Source organism: Abramis brama, assembly GCF_963993115.1.
Source record: "Abramis brama genome assembly, chromosome: 22".
In the NCBI taxonomy this organism is placed as follows: domain Eukaryota; kingdom Metazoa; phylum Chordata; class Actinopteri; order Cypriniformes; family Leuciscidae; genus Abramis; species Abramis brama.
In genome coordinates, this window is record NC_139984.1 from 11,284,276 (window position 1) to 11,302,509 (window position 18,234).

General features: G+C 38.8%; 1 protein-coding gene across 2 annotated transcripts in view; it reads right to left on the reverse strand.

The window, feature by feature from the left end:
• arhgap46b (Rho GTPase activating protein 46b) overlaps positions 1 to 18,234 on the reverse strand; it is a 66,815-nt gene that overhangs the window by 25,192 nt on the left and 23,389 nt on the right. Inside the window, exon 2 of one of the 2 annotated variants that reach the window (XM_084098791.1) lies at positions 11,374 to 11,811. In XM_084098791.1, the coding sequence (XP_083954917.1) occupies positions 11,374 to 11,811 (438 nt within the window). Of the gene's footprint in view, positions 1 to 8,492; positions 8,675 to 11,373; positions 11,812 to 18,234 lie in introns of those variants that run through there. The other variant, XM_084098793.1, reaches the window with a different exon arrangement.

Consider the following 18,234-nt stretch of genomic DNA (forward strand, 5'->3'; position numbering starts at 1 on the left):
CCATTACTAAGTGCACACATTCATTCTTCTATGGAACATAAGATATTTTGAAGACTAGCTTGCCCAATATTGACTGGAACTAACTGTTATATAAATAGATATATTACGGTAAGTGGTTTAGATACCGCTGTGTTGTGGTGAAATCTGGTGAAAATCAAAGTTGTCATTGTGTAACTGAATTTCCGACTGTGAGCATGACACACACAGAACCACAGAAACACACAATTCCCAAACAAACAAACTGCACACAAACACTTAATTTACCACAGAAAAAAAATAGATCCATTGGGAAGGAGAATGAGAAAGAGCCAGCCAGACAGAGAGAGAGAGAGAGAGAGAGAGAGAGAGAGAGAGAGAGAGAGAGAGAGAGAGAGAGAGAGAGAGAGAGAGAGAGAGAGAGAGAGAGAGAGAGAGAGAGAGAGAGAGACGGGGTGGGTTGTCCTAAAGGGATTTGTCATGGGAAAGTCAAGCATGGAATCCGAAGAGACTTCGGCATTCACTGGTTTTGGAATGCTGTGAACATAAAGTATATAAAATTATGCATGCACTTGTTTGTGAAAGTGTGTGCACGTTTGCAAAGAACTAAAATACTGAATTACTGCTATAAACATGAGAATGATAGAGAGTGAGTGTGTGTGTGTGTGTGGCTGAACACGAAGGGCATATCACTATCCTTTCTTCATCTCACTTCACAAGGTCAAAGCTTTTGACCGCTGACCTCCAGGCCGACCTTATTGACCTGATGTGGGGAACACGAGCTCAAAATACTCCACATTCCATATGGCAGCACTCACACACCCTTATCCATCCCAGGCCGCTCACTACATTTGACAAACACACTCCATAACACTTGGCTCACGGATCAACGCGCGTCTGCGGGAGAATCGATTTGGCAGCCGCAGTGTTTAGTTTCATACACTGAGCTCTCTGTCATCTCCGTCGCTGCGTCAACAACTTCTGAGAGGAAAAATATGTTTGAAGCCGCTGAATTTGCAGGAAGAGAAAAACAGAGTTAAGATCCGTTTGAAATGTGAGCTAACTCAATTTGGTCATGGAGAGTCAAATTGGGTTAGCAGTCAGGGCGTTTTAATTAGCGTGGCAGAAACGGTGACAGGGCGAGATGAGGAGAAGAGTTTCTCTGAACCGTGAGATGGATGAAATAGTTGAGGAACAAAAACAAGCTTGTTATCGTAAGGCTTTCGGTTCTTAGCTTACGGAAAACCAGCAAGCTAATAGCTGCGATTTTAAGTGTGAACTAGCATGAGCTGCCACAAAAACTTTTGTGACAGAGCAAAATGGCTGTCAAAAAGTGCTTAAAACATATAGATTTCTATACTCCCGACAGAACATGAGTCATCATAGTTTTGGTCCATTTTCAATAAAGAGAAAGACTGTAATGTTACAAGCATATATCTGCTAAAAGTAAATTGTCAACTTTTAAGAGCACACTAGCATACAGAAGACCTCAAAGCTAAAAGCTAATATTTTCATTTTAATTTCATGGGATGAAATGAAAGCTTAAATTACACTCATTCAGCTAGTTTACTCAATATATCAACTCAATCGTGTTCATGTTTACTTAGTGAGGAGGAGCCAAATTCATCAAATGTTCCAAGGTTAAGTGTATAGTCTGTTAAAATGTTAAATTGTTTGTTAAATGTTTTCATATACCATCTTAACATGCAGAGACAACTACAAGTAAACCATTCATATGTTGATTAGTCGCTTGATTTCTCCAAAAAGTCACCGCCACTATCAAAACATTGCTTTAAGCATCCCGGCCAGCATCTATTTGATTTATCGAAATAATAATAACAATATAACTACTTGATGACCTCCAGAAATAACGTTGTTGTCTGTGTAAACAAGGCATTTTTTGCACATGCAGTAATAATACTACTAATGTAAATTTAGGATCAGCAAATTCCTGACGGGAAGTGAGTCATTGTGCCTGTGTGACAGTGATACAGCAGAGCTCTCCTGATAATGCCCTACTTTCTCTGTATGAGGCCAGGAGTGATGTGACAGGACAAACAGATTAGAGTGTGAATGTGACTAAAGTCTGGCGCAGCCCTTTGTGAATGTGAGAGCTACGTGCGGAGCGACCCCATCATACAATAAAAAACACTCAAAACAAAACCTCACACACATGATCAGCAAATGAAATGGGGTAATGTAATGTCTCCCTTCATTTCTGTCTCTCAGGGAAGAGGTACCATAGTGAAGACGACGTGTATTTCTCATGGCTACGTGCCACTGAAGAGGAAAATATGGCAAGTATTTAGACGGGCATAAACACAGACCGCTAAAACACGTGGGTCCTGAGTGAGAGGGCTTCTATGAACTCAATGCCCCTCCTAATGTTCCTCAAGACCTACAAACATGTGGAAACACAATGACTATTTATGTTCAATTCGATCAATTGGTTTCTAATATAAAATGTACAAACGCCATGAACATCACAGTGATTTGAATGTTTTTAGTAGGCCATTAGTTTCATAGCTACTTATGTACTCGTGAAAGTAGTAATATTTGAATAGGGACTTAATTTACAATGATACTGTGAACGTGTAATCTGCTGCTCTTCTAGAGTCGCAAAAAATAAAAGTAATAAATAATGTGTGTTTCAAAGCAGGAATCCAGAACACCACTGAAGGATCATGTGACACTGAAGACTGGAGTAATGATGCCGAAAATTCAGCTTTACAGTGACGAGAATAAATTACAGAAAATTTTAGACAATGGTTATTTTAAATTGTAATAATATTTCACAATATTACGTTTTTTTTTTTTTTTTTAATAAATGCATGCCTTGACGGGCATAAGAGACTTTTCAAGGGAAAAAAGCATGGGTGTGTGTCCCGTTGGGTGGCCCTTGAGTTGAGCACTCGCCCTCGCGCTCTGTCTATGATTCTTCCTTTATCTCTTGCAGCCCTATAATCACACACACACACACACACACACACACACACACACACACACACACACACACACACACACACACACACACACACACACACACACACACACACACACACACACACACACACACACACACACACACACACACACACACACACACACACACACACACACACACACACACACACACACACACACACACCTGGGTAAATAGTACTAGTGTCTACTTGATGTTACTAAACTTCATTTTAGTAGAAGCAGAAGATATTCTACTTAGTTGTTTATTCCATCCCTCCCTTCATTTCTTAACCTGTATTCCTGTAATTACCAGTCATCCCACCTAAAAGCCTGCTATGCATTTGGTGAAGCTGGTTTTGAACCTGAACAGAGCGTTTCTGTGTTCACGGGGACGGGGTGGAAGTCTCCTCCTCTGGGTCAGGAAGCATATGAATACCTCTCTGAGTACTGCGTGTCTGTGTGTGAGTGTATGTAAGTAGCACAACGGCAGTCTAGGTTTGGTCAAAACTTCGCTCTGCTGTTTCTAGTTTGGTCCTGCTCTATGTAAGTTTGTTTCTGTCACCGAATGAAAAATAAAAAGGAAATTGCGAGTTAATATCTCTTTATGATAATTGATCTCTATATTATGCGTCTCTATGGCCGCATTAACATTACATGGTTCAAGTGACCCGATTTTTTTCCTCTCATGTGGCAAAGATCAGATATGACCCACTAATGTATATGCAGGAAAAAAAGAGATCGGTTTTAGGCCTCATTCATATGTGGAAATAAGTCTGATATGAATCAGATAAGTGCATTTTATTCCCCTGGAATAGGAGTCATACATAATTGAAAAAGCGAAGGTGGCGAATGACGTCAACTCAGGTGGACACCAACCGCGATCACACGACTCTTTTCTCAGGTGAGGACGAAGGGTCAACCAGATGTTTTGCTGACCTTTAAAGATTGTGGGGAAAGCAAAAGCTTGTATTATCATTTCGTCTGCGTACATTGAAAATCGCGCCGTTTTTACTTCCTTTTCGGCCTAAGCTTTTCCAGGTCAGTACATCTACCTATGATTGGCTCTCCAAGTGGATAGTGTAAATACAGATATCAGATATGGGTCACTTTTAAAATAAGATGTAAGCTGGTCATCAAAAATGAATTAGAATTGGGCATCAAGACCTGCAGTATAAATACAGCCAAATTTGTTCAAACCCCAACCTGTGATATGAGCACCAGTGAAAGTTATGCTGTCTTAGCGAACGACACTCATGAAAAGTTTCAGGCACGTGAAGGCACATGTGAAAGTACACAATTTACCAGATCCTTTTCTCTAAAGACCACGTGCCACTGAAATATCTGCATGTCAGATATAACGTCGCCCCCACAGAGGAAAAGATAATGCGTGAGATCTGAGAGGGACACGTCCAATTAAAGCACCCGCACGCAGGATGATGGATCCAGGGATAGAAATAAAAACAATAACAAAAACAACATGAGGTGGTCTGTCATGAGATGATCTCCACAGATTAAACCAGATGTCATGCTGTTCTTCAAACACATTCAATGAAAACAGACACACACAGACTCCCCTTGCTACTCATGACAACTTTTCATTATCACACGCCGTTCCAAACCAATATGCTGTTATTTTCCTGTTGAGTAGAAAATTGTGAAGAAACATTGATGCAACTAGTAAAAGTGCTATAAAAGTGGCCCATCTGACCTGTGTACTACATTATTCTGAAGTAGGGCTGGGCGATTTGGTGAGTCCTGTATAATGACGGCGGACCCTTCTCAGACACTCCAGCAACGGATGCAACCAGAAAAACTATCGATATGGATTTTTGCCGATAACCGATTGTTTCAGAAAATCGGTTATTGGTGCCGAAACTGCAGATTAATCAGAAAAACCGATCAACTGGTCGACCTCTAACTACCACAATATCTTTGCTTACGGTATAAAATCGAAAACGCTTAGACAGTTTGCCAATTTCACTCACTAGTATGCTTTATTTCAGCTGACAACAATGATTTATTAATAGTTAAATCAAACTATTAACTTTTAATAGCCTTTTTTTTAAAAACATTTTTTTTTAAATAAAATATTAACTGATATTTAGAGATATCAGCCGAATGGCTTAGTGCAGGCGCTAATGGATCCGATGATGTATCTCGTAAATTACCCCACTAATAATGCTCAGTTGGTACCAAACTTATACGGTAGTACAAATAGGTTCTGTACTCATAAAACGAGGCATTGGAAAGTTTGTAAGTACATCAGGAGTTTATTTAAATAACACTTGCCTGACGGCTCATGCTACTGCTAACCCAGATGTTGAGGTCACTTCAGTGATTTGGGAAAAGCACGTAAAAGTCCTGGCAGAAAGTGATGCATAAGGATTTAGTGTAACGACGCCCAGTTACAGGAACGCACTAATATTTTGTTGGTAGAACCAGTTTGCAACAATTATTAGTTAACGCTAAGTTATCAACACTTAGGAAAAAATAATAAAAAAATGCACGTTACACCACATCCCTATGCATCGCTTTCTGCCTTCCCTATGCATCGCTTTTTTTCAACTTTGGATCCATTAGCACCTGCACTAAGCCATTCGGCTGATTTCTCTAAATAAGCTCCAACTTTAATAATGTTCGACCAAGGCCAAAAAAGCTTCTGGGGGGGCCTGGGGTGTTTGGCTTGAGGTCATGGTGCAAAGGCCCCTACGTTGAAATTACTCCGAACCATCCCTTTAACTGAGATCCTCGGGTGCATGTCTTTCTCTGCTGGGATGAGGCTGGTAAAGGGGGATGAGGGGTTAAACCCACCCTTTGTTCTCAGCTCTAATCTGAAGGGATTTCTGCCTTCTACAGGAGGACATGATGCAAGAATGTATGAGACCGATTACTGCTGCCCACCTCAATCCTCTTCACCAGAGAAACCTCACAGCAAGAACCAAAAGAGTAAACGGGCGAGAGGGAAGGGAGGAACAAAAGAGGGAGTGAAAGAGACAGTTGAGTCACAGGACCCCATCCTGAGACTAATCTCTAACACTCAATACATTACACACAAATTTCAAGAATAAATGCAAATCTACTAACTGTCACATTATTGGCGACACTTTGCGTTTTTGTCTTATTTCCACAAAAAATAAAAGCAATATTAGCAAATCAAAATCCATAATTCTAAGCCCAAACAACTTGATCACTCATTGCATTGTATTCCATCGTAAAACGAGCAGGGATTGAACGGCCATGTGGAGAATTTGGGCATCAGGACTCCACCATTTATAGGGGTGGGAGTTTTTTGGAACCTCACGATTCGATTAAAAATCAATTCTCAAACCTGATTTTAAATCAAATTTTGATTCCATATTATAGATTTGATTCTAGTTTACGGTTTTGTGTTACTTTTTTTATTTGACTGCGGTAGACCGTTTAATATATCTTGAAGATTTTTATTTTTATTTTAATCTTTTAGTCAACCTAATTTTATAAAACAAATGCCATTAAGCAGACTACAATCATTACACACACGACTGGCAGTCTTCTGTAATGAAGCAAGGCAGGCAATTTTATTTTATTTTTGATATTAAAAATTAGCCTGGATGCCAGACGAACTTAGCTCCACCCACAACATTTGAGGTCGGGAAGTTCGGTCTGGACTTGATCCGTTGTAGAGCAACTATGCTTGAACCAGAGCTGTTCGGACCAATCAAATTGTCAGGGCGGGCTTTATACGATGATGGACAGATGATCAACAGTTACATAATCATCCACGTCACCAAAGAGCGCTTGGGTTTAATTCGTTTATGACAAAGATGCCGCCACTGCGTCTGTTATAGAAGATATCGACAGTGCATTAATTTTAAAAGAGGAACAGAGAACCGCGATCAAGGCATTTGTTGATCGGAAAGATGTTTTTGCCTTCCTTCCTACCGGGATTCGGCAAAAGTTTAATTTATCAGCTGGCCCCTATGGTCGCTAAGAAAACCCTGTGGTCATTGTGGTTTCTCCATTGCTCTGATTGGTTGTAGGACTATCCAATTGAGTTTCAACCTGGTTTGGTTGAAACACGCCCCTTAATCACAGCCCAATGGAGCAGTATCAGACTCATATTCTGACTAGAATCTGAGTATGACGACGTCAGGCTAATAAAAAATAGGAACAAAGAAGCAAATTACAAACAATAGGACAAATAGAAAAATATACAAATTTAATAAACTAAGTTTTTCAGGTACAGGTTTATTTAACATATGTAGTAAGAAATACTACAGAAATGTAATACTTAAATGTAAAAATAAAATAGTATAGTCTTCAGTGTATGAATTAGCCTAAATATACTGTAAATTGATACATATTAAAGATTCATAAGTGATTCAGTCCAAAGCAGTCAGTGAATTCTTTTATTATTATAAATATTAATGAAATGGATGGCAACAATTTATTAGCCCTTTAAGAATGAATGCATGGATTTCAGTAAATATGCACAAATAAATGTACATGTAAATGTACTAATTACTACTTACATAAATAATATGTAATTAGTAATGATTATTGGTGGGTTTTCACTGCAAAACAACACAAATATGCCGCAAATATCACTGCAAATATTTGTGAATTACCACAGAAAATTCAATTGTTTTGGTCTGCAAAAATCTGAAATAGTCTTGTGAAATCTAAATTGGAATATGCAAAGATAGCTGTGTTTCAAAACCTAGTGAATAATGCCTAGAAATGCTAGAAATGCTGTCTAGGTAGGCAGCTCAGTAGGTTCACTGGTCAAGCTAGTGAATCAGAATGTGCAGCTGTTTACCACAAGCTAATCAACCTACTCCTGCTGGTTACGCTAGTTAAGAAGCATGGTGGAGATCAGCATTCAAAACATCACAAGCTAGTGATCATCAAATATAAAATGTAACAACAACAAAAGACACTATAGCATTACAGTCAACCAACCAGTCATATAGTCTATGAAAAGAATAACAAAAATACATTATATATTACAGTTTTGTTACTCATATTACAAATGACAGTATGGCTCTACTTACCCACATAACAGAGAACACAAAAGTCACAAACTCTGGAACACTAATACATATTTGTAGTGTGTGTACGGAGCCAAAACGAGGGCTCTTTGTCCATCTCTGGCAAAAAATCAACTCACACACATTGACTAAGCCAGAGAGATGGCCCATATGTTAAAGGAGAGGGGGAAGAGCCCTCACAATGCCAATGCCCGATTAGAAAGAGGATAAACACATGCACACACATCTCTACCCCCATATTCCAGCTCATACGGTCAGACGGGTGCACTAGCAGCTTAAATTTCAAATTTCCATAACTCCAACTATGACTCTAACCAAAGGCTGTGTTTAAGAACCAAAACATTTGTCTACCTAGACAGCATTTTGGACATCATATGCATGTTTCAAATTAAATCAAACGTTTGTTTGAAACATTTCAACATTTAGAACGTGCCTAATGATGCCCAAAGGCTGCTATCCACGCAGGCAGTTCTCCAGGTTTTAAAACACAGCCCAAGAACCCCTGAAGAGTGGACATCTTACCCTCTCTGACCTCCACAGGACACGCAACATGTATAAGTATAGAGATCCAGGTTTCCTCCATGACCTCAGGGACGTGCGGTGTGACTGTACCCAAAAACAGCTCAGTGTTACTGGGCTACGGCAGCTTGTGCTGGACGTCCTCTAGCTGCTGCACCACACACACACACACACCAAAAATATGTACAGGCTGGAACACTTGCCCTACTTTAATTGAGTGTGAGCTGCTAATGTGCTTTCCTGAGAACTAGTGCGTGTGACTCAGTGTTACTTCACTATCACTCAGGTTGACTATTAGTGCTTATCAATATTTTGAATTGGTTTTTACTTTCATGTTTTCAGTGAACCCAGTGTTCATTTAAATTGTATAATTTGCAAAGCAAATTATTTTTATGCTGATAGTTTTAGTTAGCAATGATAAACCTGACACTAATAATGAGAAAATATGCAAGAAATATATGCTTGAGAAATTAAAATCATGTTATTTTAGCATTATTAATATACCATTATAGTATTTATTCATATTTTGAATCAGGGTTTATTTTTATATTTTCAAAAAATGTAATTTTTTTTGTTATTTGCTTTTATTTTTGTTTTCTTAAAATATTTCTATTTAGCTTTAATGTATTTAAGTTTTAGTAATTTTAGTATGTCAACTTAAACTGATTTAATTTAGTTGGCAAAGCAACATATCTAATTTAAGTTTTAGTTATTCATCATATTTCAGCTTTAGTAGCAGAAGCTATTTTTAATCACTTTAGTTTTAGTTATCAATAACAACACTGGATGAGAATTGTGTAGTTAACCTAAAAAAGAAACAACTGTGCGTCCTAAAATCAGCTGCTGAAAAAACCATTAGGTCAGAAGTTTAAAAGGGTAGACGTGTGTGTGTGAGTGTGTGTGCGTGTGTGTGTTTGTGTGTGTGTGATTGTGAGCCACCCATGAATCTATACAATTAGCAAACAGGTATTAACACAGCAGTTTAAGGGCGCAAAGAAAGCGCATTCCAGGGTGTGTTACGGGTGTGTGTTAACAAGGAAAAGCGTGTGACCATTTAAGGCTGATTTTGTTAGAGGAGTCTGCTAGGCACCTTTCTCTTTCTCGCTCTCATACACAGTGTTCTCAGTAGCTGGCGCACTACCAAATGAAAAGTGTATCTGTGCCAAAACAGCTTCAAGATTCCAAAATGAAGAAAATATTAGGAGAACAGACCCAGCATGTTATTTTTACCAGCAAAAAGACTGAGGCTGACCCAGAGAGACAAAAGTGTGACATCATATGCGTGTTAGACCAGATGAGAGCTTTTCCAGCATTAAGTCATACAGTGAGGCTCTTGGTTTCCAATGAAACAGAATGTCTGATATGCTGATGATCTGCACAATTAAGTGAATGCAAATGCTTGTAGCTGTCCAAGAACAATTCATGCACTACTGGGTTCAGATATGCATTACAAAAGGAATTCATATAACCCGGCTCTATATCTAACACGGATGGATCTGTCACTGCCACAATAGTATAAAACTCCCCTGATATTTTAATAAAATAAAGCATATTTTGTTACCTTTTGGAACTTGGAAGGGTTTAATTTGAGCAGATGTGTTTTACAATCCCCAATACATTTAAGCATCTGGCTCATATTCATCATCTCCACCATATTCCCCAAACTACTGTTTTCAACGTCTTCAAAATCAATATTTTGATCGCTGACAGCGTCTTCTCCAGACACACCATCAAGAAAAAAATATACTTGCACTATTACATACCTTGGGTCACTAGTGACCCTGTACAGTTTTTACGAAAAAAACGTATTAGAAACCGACATTATTTGAGAATTACATTTTTTTCTTGTTAAATTGTTTATAATGAATAGATTGAGGAACACTGAGTAGGTTGATGTCTAAGTTTAAAAAATGAATGAGGGGGAGGGTAATGAATGACGTCCCGTGTCAATAAAGACACAATGTTTGTGTTTAAGTGTTAAAACTGGTCTCTTTTTAATTATCAAACGCTCCTTTTCAGCTCCTTCCAGCCAAATATAGACACAACAGCTTCTATAACTGTGTGTATCAGTGAGAGAGGGAGGGCAGGTGATAGAGTTCTTCTTGCAGGGCAGAACTGGAAATGTAAGGTAAACTAAGTTACTTATTTTCAAAATAGACTAGTTGGTGGGTTGCCTGAATGAGTAGCTTGTTTTAAGGAAGCTACAATAGACAGTCATGTTGACAAAGCCTTTGTGTGTATACTGGCAACTCTATACTAGCAGGATACTAGCAACTCTAGTCTAAATGAGTGTAAAGGCAGTTTTAGCCGGTATTTAACATTAATACCGCAGACACTTGGGGTTTAAGTTTTCAAGAGGTCTAGTGTCGTTCTCTGGTGCCCTGAGAACAGATTCCACAACAACCAAACGAACCACCCGAAGAGTGTGAAATGGACTCTGGTCCACACCAAAAGCTCTAGTGTGAAAGTGTCAGGAGCAAGAACAGCAGCCTGTGCAGAACTAATGTGCTAACCAGACCACGATGAGTCAAGATGCTGAGATTGTGGCCCCAACAAAGAGACAGATTAAATCACCATTCCTGGAAATAAGAAATCCCATTAAACCCAGCCATGAAAATGTGTGTCACAGAGAGCGGAGCTCAAGGGTTTGACGTCGCCAAACCTGCATGACTTTCTTCTGCAGAATACAAAAGAAGATACAGTATGTTGAACAATGATTTTTTGTCCATACAATGGAAGTCAATCCAAAACAACATGGGACCACAGATGAAAAAGTCATGCAGGTTTGGAATGACATGAGGGTGATTGAATGACAGATATTTTGCTTTCGGGGTGAACTACTCCTTTAATTGTCACCATGAGAAGTCCAAGTTTAATTGCTCACCTATTTCCCTGGTTGCTTCTCTCCAAACTGTCCTCTTTGCCCTTGGACGATGGCGTCTCCCTCCCACTCTCCTTTTCCAGTGAGGAGGACTGTGTGGATGAAACCAGTCCAGGCACGGGGGTCCGTTTGCCATCCGCCGGTCCTCTAGGGATCCTCTCTTGACCCCTCATCTCGACCTCAGAGCTCCTCTTCATGGCTTGGAGTTGCGCTAGAGGCACTATGTCGCAGTTTTGAGGCCTGTGCCAGACCGTCTGCTGGCTCGTACAGTTGTAGTAGTAGAACCGATTGTTATTGCTGTCGAAAAGCTCCCACCACTGGTTGCCGTCCGACTGACGGACAGGGGCGCCGGGCAGCGGTTCCCACCCGCACTCGCCGGTCAGCAGGTTGACATACATGCGCTCCCTCGTGCGCGGCTCCACGATCTCCACCCAGTCAGACCTAGAGAGAGGACACATGGGTGATGTAGTCAGGATATTTTCCATTCATTAAAAGTGGATGGGAACTGAAGCAGTCAAGCTCCAAAAACAACTGAATTGCACTACAACTCATGCGTTATTTATAAAGTCTTCTAAAGCCACAGAACAAAAGAGTCATACACACTCACAGTATTTTCATTTGGGAGTGCACTACCTCTTATATTCACGGTTCAAATGAGGAAGTCCTATTTAGGCCCCGTTTACACGTACATGGTTATTTTGAGACATTTCCCTTCGGTTGTGCCCCTCGTTTACACGCAAACGGAGAATTCGCCTTTGAAAACGATTCTTTCTAAAAACTCCGGCCAGAGTGTAGATTTTGGAAAACTCTGTTTTAGGCAGTCGACGTCACAGTATGCGACAGAACTTGCACTGCGTCAAAGGTGCGACCTATATTTTCGGGATTCTGATTGGCTAACATGGGCTTGAGCTTCTCGTTACACTGCCACCTACAGGTTTGGCATGCTCTTGATGGCATATACACGGGTTTGTGTAAACGAGCATGGAAATGAAAATGGAGAGGGTGAAATGTCCGTTTATGAAAATAACCGGCCACGTGTAAACGTAGCCTTAGACTATAGAGAAGACGGCACAAATAAGAACATGATTCTGTGTGACTCTTCACTCGTAACAGCTGAGGAGAGCTGTACTTTAACTTCAACAGGAGCGTGCAGGTGTGAGCCAGGAAACCTTCAACTCACAATGACTTACCATGGTTCAAACTCAACACACACTCACGCACATGGTAAACCTGCAGCATCAATCACTCATCTTGCGGGATTCGTCACCGGTTATGTTCAGACAAACATGCACACATGCAAGTATTCCCACAGTGTGTTTTTGGAAAATGTAGTGAAACCTCTTCCCTCAATGTGAGGTCGAATGGGCTTTCAGAGCCAGAACTGTCATTTGGAGACGACCAGGCACACGGCCCGGAGACAAGAGCATGGAATCGTGGGTAAGATAGGGGATCTGGCTCTTTGCCTGTCCTGCACTGCTCTGATCTTCTCTCACCAAGAGTTACAACAAAGGATCTGAGGCTTGAGAATAACAGATGACAGAACACAGAGGAAGCACTGAGATTGCTTTAGAGCACAGTCTGAGGCGTTGTACTGTTTCAGGAATTACACGCTACAGAGAAACATCTACAAAAACACAACAAAACACCTGTTCAGTTCAAAACCAAAAGGTCAAAACCTGAAGTGCACCTGTTATGCAGTTTATTATTTTTGTCTGATTTTAAGCCTTTTCTTCACATACTGGAAAGGAGTCATTTAAGGTCTAAAAGAAGTTATTATTTTTTCATCTTTGAGTATGATGTCATCTGACACATATAACAACAACCCACTCAAATATGCCACCAGATTGACCCTTAAAAAAAGACTTGGAGGGATAGTTCACCCAAAAATGAAAATGCTGTCATCATTCACTCACCCTCAAGTTGTTCCAAACTGATGTATGACATTTTTTTTTTTTTCTGTGGAACGCATTTTAAAGAATATTGGTAACTAAATAGTTTTGGTTACCATTGACTTCCACTGTATGGACAAAAATAAGACATTTCTCAAAATATCTTGTTTTGCGTTCCACAGAAGAAATAAAGTGTGTAAAGCAACCTAACTGGCAGCTCATAAAATACCCACAACACAAGAAGACAACGTTACATTTTACATTTTTAACACTTTACGTTTTTATCCAATGAGAATAAGCCATCAGAACAGCAGTAAATGTGTGTGTATACACAGCAAAACTGGGGGAAAAAAACTACATGTGCTGACTGGGTTTTGCTTAAACTGTTTAACCAATAACACAACACACTATTTAAGGCATTTACAGAATCGTACAGTCAGTTATCAAGCATTTAATCATTGTAAAGGCATTAGTAAAATTTTATGAAAATTTAAGTGACTACAAAAAAGTAAATTTTATACCAGGCAGCTTTCTGTTGGTCAACACTGTGAATTCACATGTACATGTAAAAGGAAATCTGTGAGGGGAAATCTTCCGCCCTTATGCAAAATTCCAGGTTATTCCAGATTCCAACTGAAATTACTGGATTTCGCTCTCAAAATTTCACCAAACAATGGTAAATGTGACTGAACTTTAAACATTAAATGCATTCATTTTTATATTTTCTCCAAAACCGCTACTTTTCCAGAAATGAAATGACACTGTATTTTTAAAAAACTAAACGCTGTGTTGTCAAAGTTGATATTGTGGCGTTGTATATGGTCAAACACTTGCATGAAACATGAATATACAATTACAAGGTTTCTGCCTGACAGCGACAATTTACAGCTTAGTACATAATATCATTACACACCAAACCGTCATATCAAAACATCAATCCAATAAGAACAACAATCCAAACTGTTCCAGCATGCTTTCATATTAAAACTGTCCCAAACACACCAAAAACACTAAACAGCATCAGACTCTACCTGTATAGGATCCCACACACACACGTCTGTGTCACTCTTCTGAAGTCATGATGAAGTTAATGTTCTGAAACCAAATCCAAATCCACACAACAGACTATACTGCCTGAAGGTAGTGAGTGTGTGTAGGAGGTGAGAAGAAGTGTGTGTTTGTGTGTGAGAGAGACATCTACCTTCACTGTGAGGGTCTTTCCAGGACAGTGAGTCGGCCCTACGCTATCCCAGCATGCAGAGAGAGGGCCATCTGCTGTGTAATGGGTCAGCAGCGGCCCTGTAAACCCGACCACAAGCCCTGACCCCCCACACTCACATGACCAGAGGGACGGGAATAGAAAGCCTTTGAGCTAAAGGGCATGTGTCGGAAGAAGAGAAAAGGAGTCTGTGAGATGATGAGAGGAGATAGAAACAGAACAAGAGAGTGAGGAGTTACTGTGACTGTGACCTCTGTGACTAAGGGTCTTTCTCCATGTGATTAAACTTTATTATTGTCCGATCACTCGGAGTCACCATGAGGCTTCTGAAAATAAACCAGATGCAGTTTAATCAATCATGATATACACTACTGGTCAAAAGTTTGGAATAATTACGATTTTTTAAATGATTTTGAAATAAGTCTCTATGTCACCAATATAAACCAATATATCAAAACTGTAATATTGTCAAATTCTGTTACAATTTGAGATAACTGCTTTCAGTTGTAATATATTTTAAAAATATTTATTCCAGTGATCAAAGCTGAATTCTCAGCATCATTACTCCAGTCTTCAGTGTCACATGATCCTTCAGAAATCATTCTGATATGATGATTTGATGCTCAAGAAACATTTCTGATTATTATCAATGTTGAAAACAGTTGCGCTGCTTAATATTTTTGTGGAAACCATGATTCATGACCATTCAAAAAAATAAATTAATACTATATTCAGCAAGGACCCATCAAATTGATCAAAAGTGACAGACATATATAATGTTACAAAAGATTTCAAATAAATGCTGTTCTTTGGAATATTCTATTTATCAAAGAATCATGCATTTTTTTATCGTTTTCCAAAACTAAACAAAAATTAACATTACCATTTTCTAAATTGATAATATTAAGTCATTATTAATAAATGATCACCAAATCAATGGCTGCTGAAAATTTGAAATCTGAAAGCTTTGCCATCAAAGGAATAAATTACATTTTAAAATATATTCAAATAGAAAACAACAACAACAAAAGTTCTTTAAAAAAATTAATACTATCTCACAATATTACTGTTTTTCTGTATTTTTGATCAAATAAATGCAGCCTTGGTGAGCAGAAGAGACTTAAAAAAAACAACAACAACATAAAACATCTTTATTATTCCAACTTTTGGCCAGTAGTGTAAAATACTGAAACTATTACACTATTTCAAGCAAGAGAGGCATAGGCAGGATTTGATGTTAGGATGGGCGTCTGAAATAAACTGTATGGATTGCTGGGCCTATGGGTCTGTTCCTCTAGTTGTTTGTTCGCATGTTCACCGGCAAAATCTTCACAGAAAACATGGTTCTGAAAACCTCTCCACAACAGAAACCTTACAGTCACACGATGAAAACAGAGCCGTATTGTTTGAGGAATACACCACAATTCTCTGACTAGATAAAGACAGTATTGAGCTGCAGAAAAACAAATCTCTGTATAAACTTTCACAAGCGCTTTTGTGTCTGTGCGTGTTTCAAAAGGAAAATATGCTTGTGGTTATAGGTCAGAGCGTCATTAATGAACATTTAACTTGTTCGAGAAGCATTTGGGTGTTAAATGCGTTCTTGGACATGAGATTCAGTGGTTGTGTGTGTCTAGACATGCTGCTCTTACTGTACATGCACACACGTTTAAACTGCCCACCAGAGAAACTTTCCTCCTCCATTTCCTCTTTTTATGTTACTATTCTGAGATCAGTTGTTCTTGACGCAAGGAAAATGCAGCTTGGTGTATTTTTATATGCAAACAAAGCAATGTAATTATGTAATATACAGTCTATAGAAACAAATATGTAAATAACAAAAAAATAAATCCAGATTATTAAAAAATAAATTATGAATATGTAAATATTTGATGTAATAAAATAAAGATTTACAACAAAATCTCATTTATGTTGGCATTTTCTATTTGTATTTTTTGACATTTGCTATTGAAACAGAAAGAAAAAGACATTACAATTTAATATAATTTATTTAAAAACAAATAATAACAAATGTGTAAAATGTGTGATGAGTCCAAATAAATATTTTATTTTAAAATGTGATCAAATAAAATATTTATTTTGGCACATAACGCGTTACATATTAAATTAAAAATGTAATTAATTTAGTATTAAATTAAAAACTAAATAATTTACATACATCATAATATTTTATCATGCACATACATCATAAAAGAAAAAAAATATTTCAATTTTAATAAAATAAATATAAATTTTGGTACAATTTCATGGGTTTCTTTAATTGTTATACTTTTTTTTAATTTATTTTTTTTATCTAAAGCTGAAAAGTAAATCTTTAAAAACCACCTGCTGTGAATATTTTTGTGTCCTCGTGTGATTGTTTCTTTTATCCGTTTTGTTTTTGTAATTTCTGTGGCCTGCAGCAAACAGCAGGCCCTCAGGGTCTGACATGAGGACATGGCCAACACATTCATTATATCCAGTGTCGTAAAACCTTCCAGTATGTGACTGCTGGGAAACCCGCACCACATTTGAATGTGTGTTTAAGCCCGTTAAAGCAAGTGATGAGTCTATTTCTGTCCCTATCTCTCTCTCCTAAAGAGCAAAGGAAGCCACCATGCTAATTTGAGTGGGGAACACACACATGCTCTCCAACAGCATGTAGCGATAGCAAATACAAACACACACACACACACACACACAAATCCCCCTCCAGCTTCACAGCTGTGCCTCTTCCCAGGGCAACTTGTCATCTGTTGAAAAGTTTATCCGTGCAGTGAGGGAGGAACGGGCTGGCTCTCTGGATGATTGCGGGCCGCTGTGTTTGAGGATATAAGAGCTAGTTTTAATCCTCCATCGAGAGCGGCGCTCAGACCGGCTCCCGTGACTGTTCGGGATCAGAGGAGTTTAGCATCTGATTTGTTTACGCTGTGGTCGCGATTGGAAGCTGCACGCTAAGGGAGCATCGCATGCGTATGAGTGCGCATGTAAACACGATGCCTATCGTGTTCAGCTCTCTTATTCTATATTTCAGAGTACATCTGCTTTCATTTCCCTGTGAAGTCATTCATGCTTCTTTATTCGACAGCACATCCGGCTGAAAAGACCAACAGGAATTTTTCAGTTTCAGTTTTTATGAAACTGCAAACATGTATGCAAATTAGATTTTAAGCAGAGGGGGAGATTATCAAGGAAAAATGATTTACACTTTGACCTGTAGGTCAATAGCATTGTTTTTGCTCATGATTTATGAATTTAAAGGCCCCCTGAAATCAAAATTTAAGTTTTTTGGCTTTTAGTATGAATATTAGCCTTAAGGTTATGAATAAGATGTGTTCCAAAACAATGACAAAATTCGCATTTAGGAGATATAAGCATTCAAAACTTGCAGACTCTCACTTCCGCTAAAATGAATCATGGATTTTTATGACGTCACCGCGGACTTCAGCTTCTCATCACATCTCTGTCCAATCAAATGCTCTCTAGAATCTGAAGCGTCCCGCGACTACCACCCCTATGCTATACGTACCACCTGGCCAAAGCTACCGTCGGGATGGGGGGGGGGGGCAGAACATTTTTCACCGATGTCTAGGGGCTGTTTACACCAGGCCACTTCATGCGTTTTCTCAGATCGGATTGCAATGTGATTTATCAAAACGATTCCATTTACACCTGGTTACATAGGCTAAATGTGTGTGTTTTTTTGCGGATATAAATCCGATCTTCAATTCCTGCTATATGCAGATTTAATGGAGT